The sequence below is a fragment of the Chlorocebus sabaeus genome, chromosome 21 (assembly GCF_047675955.1).
Source record: "Chlorocebus sabaeus isolate Y175 chromosome 21, mChlSab1.0.hap1, whole genome shotgun sequence".
Classification (NCBI taxonomy): Eukaryota; Metazoa; Chordata; class Mammalia; order Primates; family Cercopithecidae; genus Chlorocebus; species Chlorocebus sabaeus.
In genome coordinates this window covers 893,451-913,623 of record NC_132924.1, presented here as the reverse complement: position 1 = coordinate 913,623, position 20,173 = coordinate 893,451, and the positions used below count along the sequence as shown (strand labels likewise).

At 42.9% G+C, this 20,173-nt stretch overlaps 1 protein-coding gene across 33 annotated transcripts in view; it reads right to left on the bottom strand.

The window, feature by feature from the left end:
- Positions 1-14,058, bottom strand: part of LOC103247788 (septin-14-like) — a 116,322-nt gene extending 102,264 nt beyond the window's left edge. For 31 of the 33 annotated variants that reach the window (XR_012090123.1, XR_012090120.1, XR_012090126.1 and 28 more), the window contains exons 1-2: positions 13,554-14,058; positions 4,361-4,522 (exon numbers count right to left, since the gene is read on the bottom strand). Coding sequence is in view for 14 of the 33 variants with exons in the window: in XM_073008690.1 (XP_072864791.1) it covers positions 4,361-4,522; positions 13,554-13,685 (294 nt within the window). In the remaining 19 variants the exon portion in view is untranslated. The remainder of the gene's footprint in view (positions 1-4,360; positions 4,523-13,553) is intronic. The other 2 variants (XM_073008702.1, XM_073008709.1) reach the window with 2 other exon arrangements.
- Between the last annotated feature and the right edge of the window lie 6,115 nt (positions 14,059-20,173).

The window sequence follows — 20,173 nt, the reverse complement described above, 5'->3', positions numbered from 1 at the left end:
GATGGCGCCACTGCTCTCCAGTCTGGACAACAGAGCAAGACTCTGTCTCAAAAAAAAAAAAAAAAAAAAGCCTTTTATAGCTTAAATTACAAAAGTAAACTAAAAGACTTACATGTTTTTCTTTACCCCAACTCATTCCTTACATGTAGACTCAATCTTTTCAGCATTTGCTTTACTGGTTTAGTAAAAGGCAGGAAAAACACCTCTGTGGTAACGAGAATATTATCCAACTGTATGTTGTTTACCTTATTGTAAATACTGGTGAACAGCTGTCAATAAGTTTTATATTCCTTAAAAAAAGAAAGAAAGAAAATGGATAAATTCCTGGAAACATACAACCTCTTAAGACTGAACCAGAAAAAAAATAGATATCCTAAATAGACCAATAACAAGTAATGAAATAGACTCAGTAATAAAATAATTTCAAACAAACAAACAAAAAGAACAAATGGGTTTACAGCCAAATTTTGCCAGAAGTACAATGAAGAGCTGGTATCAATCTTACTGAAACTATTCCAGAAATTTATGGAATTTTTCTATTGGAAGAATCAATAACATTACCAAGACCATATTAACCAAAGCAACCTAAAGATTCACCACAATTCCTATCAAATTACCAATAACATTTTTTACAGGATTAGAAAAAAACGTTCCTAAACATCATATGGAACCAAAAATGCATCTAAATAGCCAAAGTAATCCTAAGCAAAAAGAACTAAGCCAGAGGCATCATGTGTCTGACTACAAATTATACTATAATGCAATACTAAATAAACCAGTATGGCATTGGCACAAAAACAGACTGATTGATTAATAGAACAGAATAAAGAGTCCGTTGCTAGGAAGGATACAGCTAAAAAAGGGAGAAAAAAATTGTGAAAGAAAAGAGAATAAAGAACCAGTAATGAAGCCACATGCCTACATCCAGGTGATCTTTGACAAAGTTGGCAAAAACAAACAATAGGGAAGGGGCATTCTATTTAATAAATGGTGCTGGGAAAACTGGCTACCCATAGGCAAAAGAATGAAACTGAATCCCCATCTCTTACCATATGCAAACTTTAACTCAAGATGCATTAACGACTTAAATGAAACACCAGATGCTATAAAAATCCTAGAAGAAAATGTAGGAAAAACTCTTCTAGATATTGGCCTAGGCAAATAATTCATAAATTAGTCCTGAAAAACATGCAACAAAACCAAACATACACAAATGGGACTTAAACTAAAGAGCACAGCAAAAGAAATAATCAACAGAGTAAAGAGACAATCTACACAACAGGAACAAAATATTTGCAAACTTTGCATCTGACAAAGACTAATATACAGAATCTATAAAGAACACAAACAACTCAACAACAACCAACAATAAACAACCCCATTAAAAAGACTGCAAAGGATATGAACAGACATTTCTCAAAAGGAGACATACAAGTGGCCACCAAACATATGAAAAATCACTCGACATCACCAATCATCAAGAAACACAAATTAGGCCGGGCGCGGTGGCTCAAGCCTGTAATCCCAGCACTTTGGGAGGCCGAGACGGGTGGATCACGAGGTCAGGAGATCGAGACCATCCTGGCTAACCCGGTGAAACCCCGTCTCTACTAAAAAATACAAAAAACTAGCCGGGCGAGGTGGCGGGCGCCTGTAGTCCCAGCTACTCGGGAGGCTGAGGCAGGAGAATGGCGTAAACCCGGGAGGTGGAGCTTGCAGTGAGCTGAGATCCGGCCACTGCACTCCAGCCTGGGCGACAGAGCGAGACTCCGTCTCAAAAAAAAAAAAAAAAAAAAAAAAAGAAACACAAATTAAAACCACAATAAAGGCCGGGTGCAGTGGCTCACACCTGTAATACCAGCACTTTGGGAGGCCAAGGCAAGTGGATCACCTGAGGTCAGGAGTTTGAGACCAGCCTGACCAATGAGGTTAAACCCCAACTCTACTACAAATACAAAAATTAGCTGGGCGTGGTGGTGGGTGCCTGTAATCCCAGCAACTCGGGGATCTGAGGCAGGAGAATCGCTTGAATCCAGGAGGCGGAGGTTGCAGTGAGCCGAAATCATTTCACTGCACTCCAGCCTGAGTGACAGAGCGAGACTCTGTCTCAAAAACACACACACACACACACACACACACACACACACACAAAATAAGATATCATCTTACATAATCAGAATGGCTACTACTGCAAACACAACAGATGTTGGTGTGGATGCAGAGAATAATGAATGCTTATTCACTGTTGGTGGGACCATAAATTAGCACAATCTCTATGAAATACAATATAGAGATTTCTCAAAGCACTAAAAATAGAGCTACCATTTGACCCAGTGATTATACTAGGCATGTACCTGAAAGTAAACATTATATAAAAAAGTCACTTTCACTCATATGTGTATTACATTCCTACTCATAATTGTAAAGTCATGGAATTAACCTAAATGTCCATTAACAGTGGACTGGATTTTTTTAATGTAGTATATATACACCATGGAATACTATGCAGCCATAAAAAAAAGAAATCATGCTCTGTGCAGTAACATGGATGGAGCTGCGGGCCATTATCCTAAGTGAAATCACTCAGAAACACAAAATCAAGTACCACATGTTCTCATAAGCAGGAGCTAAACAATGAGTACACAAGGACATAAAGATGGAAACAATAGATAACAAGACTCCAAAAGGCAGAGATTGGGAGGAGGCTGATGGTCAAAACATTATCTACTGGTAGTGAGATGTGATCACAGCACTGCACACCAGCTGGGACAACAGAGTGAGACCATGTCTCAAAAAAAAAAAAAAAAAAATGATCTGTTGGGTACAAAGTTTACTATCTCAGAATAGTTACACTAGAAGCTGAATCTCACCATTATGCAATATATCTATTTGACAAATACGCACTTACACCCTCTGAATCTAAAATAAAAAACAAAGGAAGTTTATAGTAGTAGACACCTACATCTCTTAAAAAAAGATCTCGCCTGTGCATGGTGGCTCATGCCTGTAATCCCAGTACTTTGGGAGGCCGAGGCAGGTGGATTGCCTGAGGTCAGGAGTTCAAGACCAGCCTGGCTAACATGGTGAAACACCGTCTCTACCAAAAATAGAAAAAAAATTAGGGTATGGTGGTGCATGCCTGTAGTCCCAGCTACTCGAGAGGCTGAGGGAGGAGAATTGCTTGAACCTGGCAGGCGGAGGCTGCAGTGAGCCGAGATTGCGTCACTGCACTCTAGCCTGGGTGACAGAGGGAGACTCCAACTCAAAAAAAACCAAAAAGATCTGAAATAAACAACCTAACCTTACACACACACACACACACACACACACACAAATAAGCAGAAGGAAAGAAAAAACAAAGATTAGAGCATAAATACATGAAATATTTAAAAAATTTTAATCGGCCAGGCATGGTGGCTCATGCCTGTAATCCCAGGAGATCTCTTGAGTTCAGGAGTTCAAGACCAGCCCACCCAACATAGTGAAACCCTATCTAAACTAAAAATACAAAAATTAGCCAGGCGTGGTGGCACGCTCCTGTAATCCCAGCTACTTAGGAGGCTGAGGCAGGAGAATCACTTGAATCCGGGAGATGGAGGTTACAATGAGCCAAGACTGTGCCACTGCACTCCAGCCTGGGCAACAGAGTGAGACTCTGTCTCAAAAAATAAAACAAAAACATTAATCAATTAAGCTAAGAGTTAATTTGGGGGAAAAAAGTCAAAATCAAAGCCCTTACCTTGACCTAGGACAAAAATAGAGAATATGTTAATAAAATAAGAAATGAAAGAGAAGACATTACAACTTATTACAGAAATAAACAGAATTATATGGGACTATTATGGACAATTGTACATCAACCAATTTGACAACTTGGAAGAAATGGTGAAATGACTAGAAACATATAACCTACCAAGACTGAATGGAGAATAAATGGAGAGTTTAAAGAGACTAATAACAAATAGAGAAACTAAAGAAGTAATTTTTCAAAACTCCAAAATATAGCCCAGGACCAGATTACTTCATGGGTAAATTCTACCAAACATTCAAAGAAATTTTAATATAAAACATCCTCAAATTCTTTGAAAAAATAGAAAAAAGAGGTAACACTTTCAGAGTCATTTTATGAGGCAGCATCCCCTTGATATCAAAGCAAGAAAATATACTTCCAAGAAGAAAATTATAGGCCAATATCCTTGAGGAACACGGTGCTTCAATTAAATTTAAATAAATCTGCTTACAAATATTCAATTCTCAGCAGAAGCTTTTCAAAATAAAGCAAATGTAAAAATTCTCACACTAGATTCTGGATAAACACTCATTTATAGCCTCTTTGTCAGATATTGTTACTGAAACTTACATTAATTGAGGAGTTTGCTTGAGCAGCAGTTTCTTCATCTGTTGGGAGCTGATATATCTGGATGCCATTGCTAATCAATTCACTCATTATCTTACTCTTAAACATCTGTAAATCATTTTTAGAAATTGTGTCTGCTTTGGTAATCAGTGGTACAATGTTCACCTATTGAAAAAGAAGACGAACAAAATCTCAGCATCAAGGATTCATCACTCATCCTGTAGTTTTTATAGTAAAGCTTCACAATCCCTGGCAACAAATTGCGTAACTAGATAATCACTGGCTGTCATGCCTTTCTTAAAAATTATTTTCCAAAACTATCAATACTTTTGAAGATTCATCTTTTATCCAAATTCAGGTTTAAAAGTCTTAACCTTGTTTCTCTTCTAAAAATCCCTTACACCTCTACACATATGGAGCTAGTAAAATGTAAATACCAGGACAAAGTAAATTATTTTTAATTTTATTTCTTATTAAGCTGAGTGATGAGACAAATTAAAATAACTTTCATCAAAATTGTGGAAGGGATTTTGCCTACATTCTACATCACTTTTTCCATCAATCAATCTTATTTAATGTCCCATTTTCACACACTCTTGCCCCACACCTAGATGTGTTTGCAGATAGATTTGCTTTTGCTTTTCAAAGATCACCTAAAAAGAATATAGACTGGTTACCATATTCTTTTCTTTCTTTTTCTTTTTCCTTTTTTTTTTTTTTTTTGGAGACAGTCTTGCTCTGTCGCCCAGGCTGGAGTAGAATGGTGTAATCTAGGCTCACTGCAACCTCCACCTCCCAGGTTCGAGCAATCCCCTGTCTCAGCCTCCCGAGTAGCTGGGATTACAAGCGCATGCCACTACACCCAGCTGATTTTTGTATTTTTAGTAGTGACAGGGTTTCACCATGTTGGCCAGGCTGGTCTCAAACTCCTGACCTCAGGTGATCCACCCACCTTGGCCTCCCAAAGTGCTGGGATTACTGGTGTGAGCCACGGCACCCGGCCTGGTTACCATTTCTAAAGGCGTGTGTGTGTGTGTGCGCGCGCGCATGTGTGCGTGTATAAGAACACCATGCAAACAAATATGTTTATTTTTCTTTTGTAAAAAGACATTATTTCCATATGGGAAGTTAAATATTTGCATATTTGAGGTCGAATTTTTACCCACAAAGTCTTTTCCTAGTGCTTCAATATGATCACTCCTGTCCTTTGCATTTGCACTTAAATAAACTTTTTAGAAAATAACAATATACAAAATTATAAAACGTCTTATTACTGGTAAAATATCTTATTAAATCATAGCTCCACAAAATCAACATCTACAATATAGTAGAAATATATGAATATAAATTTTAGGCAGACTGCTTTCGTTTTAGATTGCTCAAAGCACATTTTTAAAAAAATCCATGGACAGGCCGGGCGCGGTGGCTCATAGTCTATAATCCCAGCACTTTGGGAGGCCGAGGTGGGTGGATCAACTGAGGTTAGGAGTTTGAGACCAGCCTCGCCAATATGGTGAAAACCCTGTTTCTACTAAAAAATACAAAAATTAGCTGGGCATGGTGGTGGGCACCTGTAAACCCAGCTACTCAGAAGACTGAGGAAGGAGAATCGCTTGAACCCAGGAGGCCCAGGTGGCAGTGAGCTGAGATCAAGCCACTGCACTTCAGCCTGGGTGACAGAGACTCCATGTCAGGAAAAAAAAAAGAGAAAGAAATGGAAATGTTCTGTCAATAATTCTTCAAGTGTTCAAATGTAAGGGGAAAAGCATTCATTGCAAGGAGAACTGACCAACTTGAAAAAGAAGACAAGCAGGGCACGGTGGCTCATGCCTGTAACCCCAGCACTTTAGAAGGCTGAGGCCAGCAGATTACTTGAGCCCAGGAGTTCTGGACCCATCCAGACAATATGGCAAGATCCCCGTCTCTACAAAAAACTAAAAATGAGCCAGGCGTGTGGGCACACAGCTGTGGTCCCAGATACTAGAGGCTGAGGTGGGAAGATCCCTTGGGTCTGGAAGGTCGAGGCTGCAGTGAGCCTTGGTCATGCCACTGCACTCCAGCCTGGGCAACAGAGGGAAGCCTTGTCTCAAAAAAAGAAAAAAGACAGTAGCTACATACTCTATATATTGGTTTTGTGAAAATTAGAGATTTTATATATCTGGAAAATGGCTTCATGAAAACAGGTGACCATGAAATTAAGAGTGTGTATCCTGGCCAGGCATGGGGGCTCACGCATGTGATCCCAGTACTTTGGGAGGTTGAGGCAGGCGGATCACCTGAGGTCGAGAGTTCAAAACCAGCCATTTCCAACATGGAGAAACCCCACCTCACCTAAAAATACAAAATTAGCTGGGCATGGTGGCTCATGCCTGTAATCCCAGCTACTCAGGAGGCTGAGGCAGTAGAATCGCTTGAACCCAGGAGGCAGAGGTTGCAGTGAGCCAAGATCGTGCCACTGCACTCCAGCCTGGGCAACAAGAGCAAAACTCCGTCTCAACAACAACAGCGTGTATTCCTGACTATTGAATGTACTACTAATTAAGAACTTGAAGCAGCTCTTAATTTAACTAGAAATCTAATTTATTTCAAGTACTTAATGACATCTGAGATTAAATACAAAGTCTCTTTTCAGTTTGAACAATACACAGTGAAAGTGGAGACTCCTTGGATAAAGAGAACCCAAATTAGAACTTTTTCTCTCTTCAACTAAATAAAGTTGTCTCCAACTAAGTAGAGTTGAAGACAGCATGTTTTGTTAGGGCTGAGTGCAGAAAAGAATCTGACAATATGACAATTTCTGTTATATCTATATTGGCCTTCTATGTTTTAAAAAGAAGATATACTTTTAACCCTTTTTTTTTTTTTTTTTTTTTTTTTTGAGAGAGAGGGTCTGGCTCTGAGACCCTCTCTGCAGTACAGTAGCATGATCACAACTCACTGCAGCCTCAACCTCCCAGGCTGAAGCGATCCTCCCACCTCAGCCTCCTGAGTAGCTAGAACTACAAGTACATGCTACCATGCCTGGCTATTTTTTGTATTTTTTGTAGAGACAGGGCCTCACTATGTTGTTCAAGCTCATCTAGAACTTCCAGGCTCAGGAAGTAGGGTGCAAAGGGGACTCTAAAGTACTCTGGAAGCCAGGTGTCAAGTCTCAATTTGTCCAAGATATCCTGCCCAAGATATCTTGCCCAAGGTAACAATAACCTGTGTTGGGCAAGTCACTTAACCTGTGAATCTCTGACAAAGCAAGGAGAAGTAAACTCTTCTACGTTCTTTCTTCTGGAGAAGGAGTTCTCTCTTGTTGCCCAGGCTGGAGTCCAGTGGCGCAATCTCAGCCAACTACAGCCTCTGTCTCCCGGGTTCAAGCGATTTTCCTGCCTGGGATTACAGGTGCCCGCCACCATACCCGGCTTTTTTATTTTAAGGCTCTTGTTGCCCAGGCTAGAGTGTAGTGGTGTGATCTCAGCTTGCTGCAACCTCTGCCTCCTGGGTTCAAGCGATTCTCCTGCCTCAGCCTCCCACGTAGTTGGGATTACAGGCACCCACCACCACACCCAGCTAATTTTTTGCAATTTTAGTAGAGAGGGGGTTTCACTGTATTGGCCAGGCTGGTCTCAAACTCCTAAACTCAAGTGACCCACCCACATCAGCTTCCCAAAGTGCTGGCGTGAACCAGTATGTCCAGCCCTAGGTTCTATTCTAATTCAAAAAGTTTCATTATCTCAATGGGATAGTAAATAGATTGTACTTTAAGATACAGGGGAGGTAATAATCCAACATTTTGATATGGGGGAGGTAGTAATTCAACATTTTGTAAAACATGGCAACTTTTTGGTGGACTTGATTTTCAAATGCAGTGCACCCTTGAACAACACAGGTTTAAGCTGCGTGGGCCCACTTACATGTGGATCTTTTTCAACCAAATGCAGAATGAAACCTGCATATATGGAGGCTCAACTTTTCATATACCCAGGTTCTGCAGGGCCCACAGTAGGGACTTGACTATGCCAGGAGTTTGGTAAAAACAGGGGTCCTAGAACCCATCCCCTATAGTATATGTCCTATACATATACCATAGGACAACCGGACTATTTTTATAGTTTTAAGAAACATAGATTTGCCAAGCCTATTAACCTTTCCAGATCATTTGTACTATGCTTACACAGAAACTCTTCTTAGAAGGGGTCTAATATATAGGAAATACTTACATAGAATATTTTGCATATTAGGACCAGGCACAGTGGCTGATGCCTGTAATCTCAGCACTTTGGGAGGCTGAGGCAGGTGGATCACCTGAGGTCAGGAGTTCAAGACCAGCCTGGCCAACATGGCGAGACCCCGTCTCTACTGAAAATACAAAAGTTAGCCAGACATGGTGGCGGGCGCCTGTAATCCTAGCTACTCGGGAGGCTGAGATGGGAGAATCACTCGAACCCACGAGGCGGAGGTTGCAGTGAGCTGAGATCGCGCCACTGCACTCCAGCCTGGGTGACAGAGCAAGATTCCATCTAAAAAAAAAAAAAAAAAAAAAAAAAAAAAAATCTGCATATTAGTTTCTCTTGCACAACTTCAAAATTGTTTTAAATGAACTCGTCTTTATGTCAGCAATATGCTACATTAAAACAATTAATATCCAAATATACAAACAAGTATATACAAGAAACTTATTATACTTAAAGGTACTTATTATCAAACACTGACCAAAAAAAGAACATCTCCAATCAATGGTGACAGCTACAACTGAGGACAAACTTTATTTCAGGAACATACATGTACCACTTTTCATCCTAACACTCATCTAGCAAAGTAGGTTTTTTTGGTTTATTTGTTTCTTTTTTGAGACAGGGTCTCTCTCTACCAACCAGGCAGGAGTGCAGTGGCACCATCAAGGCTCACTATGGACCTCGGCCTCCCAAGCTCAAGTGATCCTCACACCTCAGCCTTCCAAGAAGCTGGAAATACAGGCATGCACCACCATGCCCAGTTAATTTCTGTGTTTTTTGTAGAGGCAGGGTTTTGCCCTGTTGCCCAGGCTGGTCTGAAACCTAAGCTCAAGAGCTCTGCCAGGTGTCAGCCTCCCAAAGTGCTGGGATTATGGGTGTGAGCCACTGCACCAGGGCCTAAGTAGGTGTTAAAATCCCTAGTTAAGATGAGAAACTGAGGCATCATGAAGATAAGGCTACAAGTCTAAGAACTGAGAGGGCTGGAAGCCCACACAGATTCCTTAGATTTGAGCTCAGTGTACCAAACCAAGGGGGCAGGGAGTGCTAACTTAATGTTAACTGGCAGGCTGGTGCAGGTTTGCAGTAGAGTTTTCAATGATTTATGGGAAAATGGGGAATAGTAAGAATATGAAAGTAAACTTTTTTTTTTTTGAGACCGAGTCTCGCTCTGTCACCCAGGCTGGCGTGCAAGGGTGCGATCTCAGCTTACTGCAACTTTGGCCTCCAGGGTTTAAGTGATTCTCCTGCCTCAGCCTCTGGAGTAGCTGGGATTACAGGTGTATGCCACCACGCTCAGATAATTTTGTATTTTTACTAGCGATGGGCTTTCAGCATGTTGGCCAGGCTGGTCTGAAAGTAAACTTTTCCATATAGCTAAATGATTCCCCATTTAAAGATCTTTTATTCTGAGAGATTCTGTTCTTTCAAATTCTTTGAATAGAAATACGCTTTCGTTAAATGAAATGATGGTGATAGGAGATAGTGGTGTGTTACTCTTTTTATTGGCTGTACCCGGTAGAATTTAAAAATCAGCATTTCTATTGTAGCCTCCTAATTCGGGGAAAATATTTCTTCAGAAATCTAAAACTCTGGAACTTCCCATCATTATGCCTCCCCAGAATAATAGAGGACTTTATACACAGATGCCCCTCAAGATTCTCTCATTAATCTCTACCTTATTCTGTTTGGATTAAGACATTTAGGGATTGTGAAATGAGAAGAAAGTGAGTTTAAGCAATCCAAAACCACGTGGTGACTCTGGATCCTCGAAGATTACTTTCTTCGGAATCTTTTTCATCTGTTAACTTTCCTCTGGGCTCAAACTGTCTTTTCCTAAAACAGTCACATCTTTGAGTAGTACTGCTACATGGCAATCACTATCATAATAAACTAACTTGAGGTCTCCAATAATCAGCTTTCATTTAAAGTCTCTTTCAGGTTGACAAAATAAAAACTTTCAATGTTTTGTCTACCCATTTCCAAAAGAAAATGAGTCTACATATGTACATCTATCTGTGATTATATATGTATATACACACATGTGATTTTGATCAGCCTGTTTATAAACTACTTGCAAAACAAGTTGATATGTAAATTCATTTATTAAACAATTAGTGTATAAACTACTTAATTTTTGCAAGTAGTTTATAAACAGGCTCATCAAATTGAACAAATTTCTTAAAATAATTTCACTGTATAGAGAGCAAATAAGTTATTTACTCTTCTTATTGGCATATCTTATTTTTACCCATCCTCCTTTAGCAAGCATCTACGTTAAACTATTTTATGTCCAAAGCTATACAATGAAACACTACTTTCAGTCACAACATATTAAATTCACATTGAAAACTATAAAGAGATCCAGTTACTTTTAGTCTTACAAGTTCTTATACATACTTTTAATATACTACTTGATGTTTTATGGTGCACACACAGCTCTTGCAGGATATATAACTATGAGAATACTTAGAGTATATGCTTATTAAATGGTTCAAAACTCTCTTTTTTAAAGAAAAGTCCATTCTTATTTTTATTTTATTTTTATTTTTTGAGATGGAGTCTCACTCATGTCGCCCAGGCTGGAGTGCAATGGCGCGATCTCGGCTCACTGCAACCTCTGCCTCCTGGGTTCAAGAGATTCTCCTGCCTTAGCCTACCGAGTAGCTGGGACTACAGACATGCACCACCAAGCCCAGCTAATTTTTGTATTTTTTAGTAGAGACGGGGTTTCACCATATTGGCCAGGCCTGTCTCAAACTCCTGACCTCGGTTGATCCGCCCGCCTTAGCCTCCCAGAGTGCTGCAATTGCGGCGTGAGCCAGCGCGCCCAGCCAAGAAAAGGCAATTTTAAGAACTTAAAATTCTTAAGGGCGGGCGCAGTGGCTCACCGTGGTAACCCCACACTTTGGCAGGCCAAGGCAGGCGAATCAACCGAGGTCAGGAGTTTGAGACCAGCCTGGCCAACATGGAGAAACCCCCCCTATACTACAAATACAAAAATTAGGCTGGCATGATGGCGGGAGTCTGTAATCCCAGCTACTGGGGAGGCTGAGGCAGGAGAATCACTTGAACCCTGGAGGCGGAGGCTGCAGCGAGCCAAGATCGCGCCATTGCACTCCAGCCTGGGCGACAACAGGAAGACTCCGTCCCAAAAAATAGAACAACTTAAGCATACAGTAAAGTAATCTTTCCACGCCCCAATGTTAAAAGGTCCATTTATTATAGACTACTTATTTAAAAAAAAAAATCTAAAATTGGTAAAAATTCTGCTAAAATTCCATATTAAACTAGGATCAAAAGTTATTTTTAGCTCTTCTTGTTTCTTAAATACCTGAAATGTGCTGTTACATGTTTTCCTTATGTATTTATTCATTCAACTAGCTTTGGGTGAAAGGTACTTACAAGTTTAAAAGTCCTTTCTGACAGTGGAAATAACAAAAATATTTGCATAAAAGACACTCAATGGTTCTCAAAGAGTATCTGAGAGTCCAATCAGCCTATTAACTTTGTTCTGAATAACCAACAACAAATGCGAGCTTTTTGTCACATCCGTGTATTTTCCCCTGTAACCTGATACCTACATTTTAAATGCATTTTTAAAATATTTCATTTGGCCCTATGACAATTATTTCCCCTGTAAAAAGCTACAGGAATTTTGTTTAAGAGCAAATGAGATAAGAGTATCTGGTCCATGAAAAAAGCTAAGTGGAAAGATCAGCTCCCTAAAGTTTGTAACCAATAACAAGACAAACTCCAATGCTACCTTGTTCATGTAATCAACAATATGTGAGTCGAAATAAACTAGTGAGCTATACATTTCTGATACATACCAATTTGCCAATCAACAGGAGGGGAAGAAAACGCTCAAATGTGACTACTGTTAACAAACATCTAAATATCAGACATAGTCTCTATTAAAATCGTAACCTACCAATTTTGAAATCATTCCTTCGACTTTTGTTATGTTTTTAATCACCCCGTTAAAAAAACAAAAACAGCCTCTTTTAAAATGTAAATTCCCCCCTTTTTCAAAGTAACTTGCCTAGGGAAATTTAACGCATTAAAATAAAACCTAACAGACAAACTAATTACAACATTAAAAAAAAAAAAAACTAAAATGATCAGTAACACAAACCAATAGCTGCAGTTCAGCAAAGCGTATGCTTTTAATCTGTTATGGGTATCCTATTATACTAATAAGCAACAATGCTTAAAAGTCATCCCAATGCCTAAAACATCGCCATATACATACTTGTCCTTTATGCCAATGAAGCTTAAACTAGACTCAAACTCAGACCATTTGCCCCCTTCCTGACACACTGAAATATACGAGGGGGAATCCAAGAAATCAGATATGTTAAGTGCTGGTAACTTCTTCCAGAATAGGGTCAAATTCGAGTTTATCCGCAAATGTCACCGTCCCAGTAAGTCTGCAAATTCTCACCAGCGCTGGAGTACAAAGAGGCCTGACCACGGAAACACCTGACCCAGCATCACGAAGACAGTGGGAAACGCAACCCTCCTCGAGTCGGAGCCGGCCCCAGAGCCTCGGCTGCAGCGATGGCGGGGACAAGAGGTGGCCGCTGGTCTCGCGGGTGCGGCGGACAGGGTCCCACACCCCCGGCCGCCTCCCGACAACCAGGAAACCTGTCAAGCCGGCCGAGACCCACCCTCCGCAGCCCCCTCGCGCTCCTGCCCAGCCCGGCCCCAGCCCGCCCGACCGCTCCCCGTCTGCCCCGGCCTCCCGGCTGCACTCTGCCACCTCATTCCTCCCCGGCGGCCTCGCGGCACCGCCACCTCCTCCCCGCGACCTGGGCTCGGGTCGCCCCCGGCCCGGCCCGACCACGTCAGTCCCCCCCGCGGCCCGGTCCCCGCGGCCTCCAGTCCCGAGCTCCAGCCGCGCGCTCCCCAGCCTCGGCCTCCGCGCTCGCCCCGCTCGGCCGCTCCCGGCCCCACTCCCCAACGCCGGCTACCTGGAGGCAAGCGCAGCGGAGCACTTCATCCAGGGTCCCAGGTCGCAGAGGGCCGGTGGTCCCGCTTCTTCTCCAGCTCCACATGGTAAGCGCAGATGGAGAGCAGGATCCCGGCGGCACTGCACGCAGCATGTCGGTTACCCTCTCCCACCGCCGTACCGACACTCTCAGCAGGACGGGCGCCGCCACCTTCCTCCCTCCGCCGCTGCCGCCGACTCCGCCTTCCTCCGCCTCCCTCCGCCTCCATCCCAGCCCGTCTGGGTCCCACACAGCCGCCACCGCAACAGCCACCGCAACAGCCACCGCCGCCGCCGCCTCGCCCCATTGGCTCGGTCGCCCGCTCCAGCCCCGCCCCGACAGGCGTGCGCCCCAACCGCCCCGAACCTAGTGAGGCCTGCAGGGCGGGGAAGGCGAGCGCCGGCGCGGAGGGAGGGGGCAGAGCACGCAACCGCCGGGACGCCGGATGGCCGGCGGAGACAGAGGATGCCGGGCGAGGCGCGCTCCAGGCTTGGGGCCTGGGGAGGGGTGGGGCCCGGGGGGAGAGGGGCGGGGCGGGGAAGGGCGGGGTCTGGAGGGGCGGGGCGGGGAGGGGCGGGGCTGGGCGAGGCCGGGCGGCTAGCGCAGGAGGGACTTAGGGGACCGGTGCAAGCAACACATTGCAAGGATGCTACTGTGGGTGACTGGGCGAGACCTCGGCCCCTCCCTCCGAATTCCCATCCTTTTTCCCTTTTTCGTCGTTATCACTTGATATTTCTGACCCAATCCAAATCAACCCTGGCCAATGCTCGGAACTTTAGAGCCACACTCCTATGACCTCATCTTCCCACTACCACCTCTAGGCACTTTGTGTTCAACCTGTGCAAAACTTTTTTTTTTTAATGTGCAAAACTATGTTCTAAATTAAAAAACTGTTTTTATAAAATGATTTATGGGCCGGGCACAGTGGCTCACAGCCTGTAATCCCAATGCTTTAGGAGGCCGAGACAGGTGGCTCACTTGAGGTCAGGAGTTCGAGACCAGCCTGGTCTACATAGTGAAACCCCATCTCTAATAAAAATACAAAAAAAAAAAAAAAAAAAAATAGCCGAGTGTAGTGATGAGACCCTGTAATCCTAGCTACTCCGGAGGCTGAGGCATGAGAATTGCTGCAACCCAGGAGGCAGAGGTTGCAGTGAGCTGAGATCGTGCCACTGCACTCCAGTCTGGGTGATAGAGTGAAAGACTCAACAACAACAAAAACTTACAAATGCCTTGCTTCTCTGTAAGCTGAATTTGAGGTGGTTTGCCATAATTCAAATAATATAGAAAAATATAAAGATGAGCTAATACAATCAGGACGAAGAAAACCAAAAGTCAGAATATAATGAAAGGCTAGGAATAAGAACACAGATAAGCAGGCTATAGGAGCTTACAAAATTATAAAAATTGTGTCGTAAATTTGGCTCTGAGCTTTCTGGTGGCCAAAACTAAAAGGGAAACAAATGTATATTCTTTCTCACTGTCTTCAAGAAGAAACACAGTGTTCTTGGAGATTTTCAGTGTTTCCCTGGTTGCAGCTTTCAATTTTTCAGGGGCTTTATATAGTGATTTTGAGTAATAAGCAATATCCTTGTAATCGTTATCTGTTGTTGGGTAAAAATTGCCCCCAATTCAGCAGCTTAAAAAACAATAAACTTTTTTTTTTTCCTCAGTTTCCATGGGCTAGGAATCTGGGTGAGGTTAGCTGTGTCCTCTGGCTCAGGCTCTCACCAGGATACAATTGAGCTGTCAACCAGGGCTGCAGCTCTCTCAAGGCTTCAGAATCCTCTTTCAAACCCCCTTCCATGGCTGCTGGCAGGCCTCAGGTCCTCTCTGGCTGTGGGCTGGAGACATCCAGTGTTTCACCATGTTGGCCAGGCTGGACTTGAACTCTTGACCTCAGGTGATTCACCCGCATTGGCATCCCAAAGTCCTGGAATTACAGGCATGAGCCACCGTGCCCGGTTTTTTTCATTTGATTATTTTGTTTTTTGTTTTTAGCTATAAGGTCTAGTTCTGTCCCTCAGGCTGGAGTGCAGTGGTGCAACCATGGCTCACTGCACCCTCTATCTCCTGGGCTCAAGTGATTCTCCCCACTCAGCCTCCTGAGAGCTGGGACTACAGGCATGTGCCACCACATCTGATGAAGTTTTACCCTTGCTATCCAGGCTGGAGTGAAATAGCCTGATCTCAGCTCACTAAAAATTCTGCCTCCCAGGTTCAAGCAATTCTCCTGTCTCAGCCTCCCGAGTAGCTGGGACTACAGGCATTTGCCACCACACTGGCTAATTTTTGTATTTTAAGTAGGCATGGGGTTTCACTATGTTGGCCTGACTGGTCTTGAACTCCTGACCTGAGGTGATCCACCAGCCTCAGCCACTCAAAGTGCTGGGATTACAGGCATGAGCCACTGCACCTGGCACACCTGGTTCAGTTTTTAAATGTTATTTTTGCAGAGACAGGGTTATCTGTACATTGCCCAGGCTGGTCTCAAAATGCTACCCTCACATGATACTCCCCCTTCAGCCTCCCAAAGTGCTGGAATTCGAGGCATGAATCACCGTGCCCAAACTCATTCTCTTTCAATTAGCTCAGTTTCAATTTCTTCTTATAGAAATACCATCAAATAGAAAATGTCAATGTTAAGCAGGATTTCCATGTAAAGGTGGCAAATCACAAAATCTTCCTTCCTTGATACTTATTCATTCATTTTTTGTTCTTTTTATTTATTTATTTTTTGAGATGGAGTCACACTCTGTCACCCAGGCTGGAGTGTAGTTGCACAATCTTAGCTCACTGCAATATCCACCTCCCAGATTCAAGTGGTTCTCCTGCCTCAGCCTCCCCAGTAGCTGGGATTACAGGTGTGCACCACCATGCCCAGCTAATTTTTGTATTTTTAGTAGAGACGAGGTTTCACCATGTTGGCCAGGCTGGTCTCAAACTCCTAACCCGAGGTGATCCACCTGCCTCAGCCTCTCAAAGTGCTGGGATTACAGACATGAGCCACTACAGCCAGCCCCTTGATACTTATTCATTCTAATGACATTTATTGTGTGCCTACTATGTACCAAGTACTGTATTAGGTTCTGAGAATGAATAAGATGGGACTCCTGCCGCAGGGAGCCTCTGTTCTGATTTGATGTGAGTTTGGGAGGAGGACATACAGACAAGCAATTCAATAAATAGCAAGCTGAATTTTGAGTGTGATATCTGCTTTGGGAGAACCCGGCAGGAGGAGGCAATGAAAAGGAGGATGATTCCCCCTCCACAGGATGAGGGAGGATTTCTCTGCCAAGGTGATGTGGGAGCTGAGGTCTGAAACATGAGAAAAATCCAGCTCCAGCAGGAGGTATGGGAAGTCCATTTCGGGCAGGGGGGAGCATGTGCAAAGGTCCTGAAGAGGGAAACCACTTGGCATTTACAGGAGCAGAAAAGCAGCCCAGATGCCTGCTGCACAATAAGCAAGAGGAAAAGAATAGAGGGTGGCAGGCAGGGTCAGATCATGCTAGGATTGGTTTGCTTTTTTAAGAGATATGGTCTCGCTCTGTCACCCAGGCTGGAGTGCAGTGGGGCAATCATAGCTCACTGCAACCTCAACCTCCTGGGTTCAAGGGATCCTGTTGTCTCAGACTCCCAAGGAGCTGGGACTACTGGCATGAGCCCCACTATGCCTGGCTAAGTTTTTTATTATTAGAGACAGGAGTCCTGTTATATTGCCTAGGTGGGTCTCGGTCTCAAACTCCCAGACTCAAGTGATCCTCCCATCCTGGCCTCAAAAAACACTGGCATTACAGGTGGATGCCCCACATCTGGCCAAGATAGGGAGTTATAAATGCTTTACTTTTAATTTTTGTGGGTACTTAGTAGGTATATATATTTATGGGGTGCATGAGATGTTTTGATACAGGCATGTAATGTGTAATAATCATAGGAGGGTTACTGGGATACCCATCACCTTAAGTGTTTGTCCTTTCTTTGCTTTACAAACAATCCAATTATGCTCTTATCGCTTTTTTGCTTTATTTTGTTTGTTTTGTTTTGAGATGGAGTCTATCTCTGTCACCTGGGTTGGAGTGCAGTGGTGTGATCTTGGCTCACTGCAACCTCCACCCCCCTCCCCCAGGTTCAAGCGATTCTCCTGCCTCAGCCTCCTGCATAGCTGGGACTACAGGTATGTGCCATCACACTTGGCCAATTTTTGTATTTTTAGTGGAGACTGGGTTTTGCCATGTTGGTCACGCTGGTCTCGAACTCCTGACCTCAGGTGATCCACCTGCCTTGGCCTCCCAAAGTGTTGGGATTACAAACATAAGCCACCACATCTGACCTCTTTTAGCTATTTTTAAATATGCAATAAATTATTGTTTACCACAGTCACCCTGTTGTACTACCAAATACTACATCTTATTCATTCTAACTGTATTTTTGTACCCGTTAATTATTCCTGTGCACCCCCTCCAGCCCACTACCCTTCCCAGACTCTGGTAATCATCATTCTACTCTCTATTTTTGAGTTCAATTGTTTTAATTTTTAGCACCCACAAATGACTGGGAACATGCAAAATTTGCATTTCTGTGTCTGGCTTATTTTAGTTAACATAATGATCTTCGGTTCTACCGATGTTGTTGCAAATAACAGGATTCTATTCTTTCTCATGGCTGAATAATACTCCATTGTGGGTATGTACCACATCTTCTCTATCCATTCACCTGTTGATGGACACTTAGATTGCTTCCAATCTTGGCTATTATGAATAGTGTTGCAATAAATACAGAAATGCAGATATTTATTCAATACACTGATTTTCTTTCTTTGGGATATATACTTAGCAGTAGGATTACTGGATGATAAAGTAGCTCTACTTTTAGCTTTTTGAGGACCCTCCAAACTGTTCTCCGTAGTGGTTGTACTAATGTACATTCCCACCAACAGTGTACCAGGGTTCCCTTTTCTCCACATCCTCAGTAGCATTTGTTATTGCCTGTCTTTTGGATATAAACCATTTTAACTGGGGTGGGATGATAGCTCATTGTAGTTTTGATTTCCGTTTCTCTGATGATCAATGATGTTGAGCACATTTTCAAATACCCATTTGTCATTTGTATGTCTTCTTTTTTTTTTTTTTTTTTTTTTTTTGAGATAGAGTCTCGCTCTGTCGCCCAGGCTGGAGTGCAGTGGCGCAATCTCAGCTCACTGCAAGCTCCGCCTCCCGGGTTCACGCCATTCTCCTACCTCAGCCTCCCCAGTAGCTGGGACTACAGGCGCCCGCCACTGAGCCCGGCTAATTTTTTTCTATTTTTTAGTAGAGACGGGGTTTCACCATGGTCTCGATCTCCTGACCTTGTGATCCGCCCGCCTCGGCCTTCCAAAGTGCTGGGATTAGAGGCGTGAGCCACCGCGCCCAGCCTGTATGTCTTCTTTTGAGAAATGTCTATTCTGGTCTTTTGTCCATTTTAAAATCAGATTATTAGATTTTTTTTTCCTGTTGAGAGAGAGAGAAAAAATGAAAGAAAGAAAGAAAAGAAAGAAGGAAGGAAGGAAAAGGAAAGAAGGAGAAAGAAAGAAAGAAAAAGAAAGAAAGAAAGAAAGAGAAAGAAAGAAAGAAAAGATTGTGTGCAGAGATAGAGAAGTACATAGTAATCAAAGGGCAAACCATATACCTGGAAAAACTAGTACAGAATGACTAGCCTGGAGCCAACCTTGGCGAAACTATTGAATTTCAGTGATAATGAAAGTACTCCACTGGTCTTTGGGCAGGAAAACATAAGTACATGTGGGAAGAACCTCCAGCCAGCCTCAGAGCTTCCCATAACCCCAGCCAAAGCTAGATGACAATAAAGTCAGAAGTTAAAGGAAAAACTGAAGAAAAGGAAAATGAATCAAGAATATTCTCCCAGGCCAGGTGCGATGGCTGAGTGCCTGCAATCCCAGCACTTTGAGAGGCCGAGGCGGGCAGATCACCTGAGGTCAGGAGTTCGAGACCAGCCTGGCCAAGATGGTGAAGCCCCATCTCTACTAAAAAACAAAAATTTCCAAGCGTGGTAGCGTGCACCTGTAATCCCAGCTACTCAGGAGGCTGAGGCAGGAGAATCGCTTGAACCCGGGAGGCGGAGGTTGCACTGAGACGAGATCACACCACTGTACTCCAGCCTGGGCGACAGAGCAAGATTCTGTCTCAAAAAAATAAATAATCAAAACAAAAAGAAATAGCTATCCAAGTATAAACGCATTAAACAGAATCTCTCAAACATGCACCAATTCAAAAAATACAGTAGCTGTAGGTGAAAATAGAAACTGCAGATTAAAAAGAATCATGATACTTTTATTATCTTTTTTCATAATTTTAATGAATGTTGAATAAAAAGATATCACTTTCACATAGGCATTTATCTGAAGGTCAGAAATTCTCCCACCTTACTTTAGTTTCTTCAGCTTCTGTTGTATCAAGCAAAATGAAAGTTATATATATTTGAACTAAAACACATATAAAATATGTAAAGATATTTGTTCTTTTTTTTAGAGTGTCGCTCTGTTGCCAGGCTGGCGTGATCTCGGCTCAATCTAACCTACACCTCCCAGGTTCAAGCGATTCTCCTGC